The 3,873-nt window shown below is 47.8% G+C and overlaps 1 protein-coding gene across 1 annotated transcript in view; it reads left to right on the plus strand. All coding sequences in view use genetic code 11, as the record gives it.

Annotated features, from left to right (window-relative positions):
• Positions 1-849: 849 nt before the first annotated feature.
• The window catches only part of EGR_06226 (Solute carrier family 13 member), a gene marked incomplete at both ends in the record, with an annotated part of 10,951 nt that continues 7,927 nt past the window's right edge, over positions 850-3,873 (plus strand). Inside the window, 12 exons of the mRNA XM_024495475.1 lie at positions 850-957; positions 1,044-1,193; positions 1,267-1,382; positions 1,463-1,587; positions 2,071-2,100; positions 2,184-2,388; positions 2,455-2,574; positions 2,821-2,949; positions 3,033-3,124; positions 3,226-3,341; positions 3,418-3,580; positions 3,667-3,792. Of these exons, the coding sequence (XP_024350106.1) occupies positions 850-957; positions 1,044-1,193; positions 1,267-1,382; positions 1,463-1,587; positions 2,071-2,100; positions 2,184-2,388; positions 2,455-2,574; positions 2,821-2,949; positions 3,033-3,124; positions 3,226-3,341; positions 3,418-3,580; positions 3,667-3,792 (1,480 nt within the window). The remainder of the gene's footprint in view (positions 958-1,043; positions 1,194-1,266; positions 1,383-1,462; positions 1,588-2,070; positions 2,101-2,183; positions 2,389-2,454; positions 2,575-2,820; positions 2,950-3,032; positions 3,125-3,225; positions 3,342-3,417; positions 3,581-3,666; positions 3,793-3,873) is intronic.

The raw sequence follows: 3,873 nt of genomic DNA on the forward strand, positions 1-3,873 counted from the left end.
GATATCACGCTTAACTCAATTCGTCCGTGGTTCTGCTGCTACCATTTTGTTCGTAAGGAAACATTAAATCTACAGTACTTGAAAGAACTGCCTACTAACAGTGCTCCCCTAATAGCTACAACCTAGGTCTTGTTGTCCTAGACATCATTCCCTTTCCTGTCGCTTCAGAATGAGTAAGCTAACAAAAAGAAGGGGAGTAGTAGACTACTTGTTTCAATGCAGCCCATCATTCTTTAATACTTGTTTTAACACCATGCTTCTGCTTCTGCATCTGCATTTCCAGAGAGAGGCCGCATGCACCTAATCGGCGTCTCCACATTCGCCCGGGATGAGATGCGCATACACGTGCGCACACAGCAGCATCATTGTGTTGCCACAAGCCAATTTATTGCAATTATAGTCATTACTTCTTTCCCTCTCCTCACTGAAAGACGCGCACGATGAGCTGCTGGCTGTATCAGGCGAAAAAGTTGACACACCAATGCATGCATGCACACACACACACACACACACACACACACACGAATGCACGTGCGGCCACACCACCAACGTGGTAACTCTCACCATTGATTGGTTGAGACACGTCGAGGCGACCACTATGCAGCCAGATGATAGGCTGACACATCTGCTGCCTATTGGCTCGTGGATATGATAAATCAACTGGCGGTTCGGAGGATAGTCATCGCGTTCTGCTGCTTTCTCGTGTCCGTTAATTTCGTGTCATCGTGCCCCACTTCCCTGCTTCACAGTTAACGTCTGATAAATATTCATCATTATTCAATTTTGTACTTGAAGTCGTTTTATCAAGTTTGACGTTGTCGTGCATTTTATTGAAGGCAATATCTCGCAATGAATCTACCAGGTTGGTTGCGATGGCTCCTAACGTACAGGAAACTCCTCTTCACCATCCTCTACCCCATCATTCTCAGTCCCATCCTCATTGTCAACCCGTCATCAGTAAGTCATTGGATGTGTACTTGCGTTAGTCTGGTGTTTTCGGTGAGAATGAGACAAGTATTCGCCACATTGTGTCTTGCTTACAGGAGGCGAAAGGAGCTTACACGCTCTTATTGATGGCTGGCTACTGGATAACTGAGTCGATTTCCATTTACGTCACAGCCATGTTGCCACTTCTGATGGGACCTCTGATGGGCATTATTGCCTCCAAGGCAGCCTCTGCTGCCTATATGCGCGTGAGTGCCTCATTCTCTGAAAACACCACTCCTTGCGAATTGTATTGGATATGTTCTCTTGTGCACACTTTAGAACGCCTCCATGCTCTTCATCCAAGGTGCCTTCTTGGCTGTCGCGGCCGAGCACCGCAATATTCATCGTCGTATCAGCGCTGCCGTTCTTAGGATCATGGGCGGCGATCCCAGACTGTGAGTTATCCATTCCTTTACTCTACATTTTAATGCCTGAAAATGAACCTTTTGGCGATCACTACAGTTGGTTGTTTTAGTCTCCTTCTGGGTCTCATGCTACCAACGTGGTTCTTGTCCATGTGGATGAGTAACACGGCCGCAACCATCATGATGCTCACCACCGTCGAGGCTCTGATGTCACGTCTGGAGTCTTTAAAACCCAGTGAGTAACGTCTTTTCTCCCCTCCTTCTATGGTTCAAGCCACGATAGTGAACACCTAGGAGGACTGCTAATCCGTCACACGCAGACACACATGTCACGTTTGGGTTGTGTGACCGGAAAGTATGTGGAGTTGCAGTGTCTCATTTTCATATCCATGCTTGTTTTACATTTCAGAGAAAAGTGGTGAGTTCGCTCTCCATCGTTGTTAACGTACGCTTTGCCTTCTCAGCATGCTTCTGCGTGGAGAATGCCCTTGTTGTTAAAGTTGCAATTATTGAGATGTTTTCCGTTTATTTGTGTATGATTGAATCCTTGGGATTCGCTGCAGCCTTTCGCCCTATTGGGCAATTATTTTGCACTCGTCCGTGAACTAAAACAGCTCGATTTATCGGAAATCGATCTGGTGCTGCTTTGTGTGTTGTCCAATCACGTTGTTATACAATCGAGTTGCCTAAAGTCGTCGTTTTTTACATCTTTGTTTAGATGTAGAGGAGGATGCTGCTCCTGCAAAAAGTAAGTGCTATTGTAATGGAAGGAGGCTGAGCTCCTAAATTAGATTTTGGTTTGAATTGGATACTGTTCGCCATGCAGTGAAGAAAACGAGGCTGACGGTGAGGCTTGGAACACCGGTGACAGCAATGAAAGTGTTACAGTCAAGTCTGGTGGTGGTAGTGACGGAGACGACTTGCAGAAGTTGGGCTGCTGCTTCTCGCTCGGCATTGCCTTCGCCTCCAGCTGCGGTGGTATGGGCACTGTTATTGGCACACCAACTAACGTTGTCCTCTTCGGTCTCGTCAGCGAGTAAGTAGCGTGCGCCCCTCTGTTGTGTGCTGCCGGTCTTCTAGTTTGATTTTCGTGTGTTTGCAGTCGCTATGGCTTCGATACTGGGCTCACCTTCGGCTCGTGGGCCGCCTACGGTATGCCGCTCTCACTAATTCTCTTGATCTGCGTCTGGGTCATCCTCGGTGTCATTTTTATCGGTCCAAAGTGAGCTCATCTCCAATGGTTTGTGCTTGCTGTGTGCCTAGATATCACTGGCATTGAATTGTTTGCGTTACACTTACCACAGGAAGTTCTTCAGATGTCGTGGCCGCGACGAGTCGCGCGAGGCGGCTATTCGGCAAATCTTGGAGGAAGAAAAAGGTCTCTAGGTCCGGTTGGGTGAGTGTGGATATCTAAACACGTGGACTCCTTATTGTGCCTTTGGTAAAGCACTCTTGCCTCTGCTTGCAGATGGGCTGACGGCTCGGCCATGGCAATACTGGCGTTGGTCATTCTCCTCTGGATCTCCCGGAAACCCGGTGTCGACGGCTGGTCTGCTATTGTGCCATTCAAAACTTCTCCCACTGGCAAAAGAATCGAGTGAGTTCTGCCCCATGACCTGCGTTTTGGTGCGTGTTTTGCGATGGTTGACGAGACTGTCCTTCTTCTACTTCTTTCTGCAGACTGACAACCGACACCCAGCCAGCTGTTCTGGGCTCTATTCTTATTTGCATCTGGCCCGCATACAACCCTTTCCGTAGAAGGCGTCCTGATCGTATGTTTGATCATTTACCGATACATGATTGCCTGTTGATATTGATGAAGGCATCACGGTTGAGTAGTAGTCTTTTCATGGGTTGCTTCGCTTTGTTGTAGAGCCCCCGGTTGATGCTTTGGAGACCGTTCTTCCATGGAAGGTCGCTCAATCGCGTTGTCCGTGGCAGGTTCTTCTCCTCATCGGTGGTGGTTTCTGTCTCTCCGACATCTGTAATGTAAGCCTTGTCTTCTCATGCTCTGTTTACGGTCTTCATGGACGTTGGCGTTGCCTTTCACTGCCGATTTGTGTAGGTCTCTGGTCTCTCGACTCGCGTGGGTCAGTATATGCTGGGTCTGAAGTCTCTTCCACCAGTTGTTCTTATTTTGGTGTTCGGCCTCTTGTGCATTACTCATGACCAACTTCGTCGCCAACGTGGCCACTGCTACCGTGCTTCTACCCATCATGTTCGAATTGGTAATTTAAATTTCGGAAATTCTGCCAATTGCTCAACTATATTTAATACACTGCTTTATTTTTATTCTTAGTGTGAGAACCTCAAGATTCACCCGTTCTATATCGGTTTACCGGTGCAATCTCTGCTAGCATGGCATTCATACTGCCGGCCGGGACCCCAGCTAACGCCATCGTCTACAGCAAGGGTCGCATCAACATCAATCAGATGGTCGGTAATTCTTTTCGTTTTAGGAGGATCGCGTTTGTGGACGTAGTGCTCATTTCATTTTTGTGCACCTCTAGATGCTTGCGGG

Source organism: Echinococcus granulosus, assembly GCF_000524195.1.
Source record: "Echinococcus granulosus chromosome Unknown EG_S00053, whole genome shotgun sequence".
Taxonomy (NCBI): Eukaryota; Metazoa; Platyhelminthes; class Cestoda; order Cyclophyllidea; family Taeniidae; genus Echinococcus; species Echinococcus granulosus.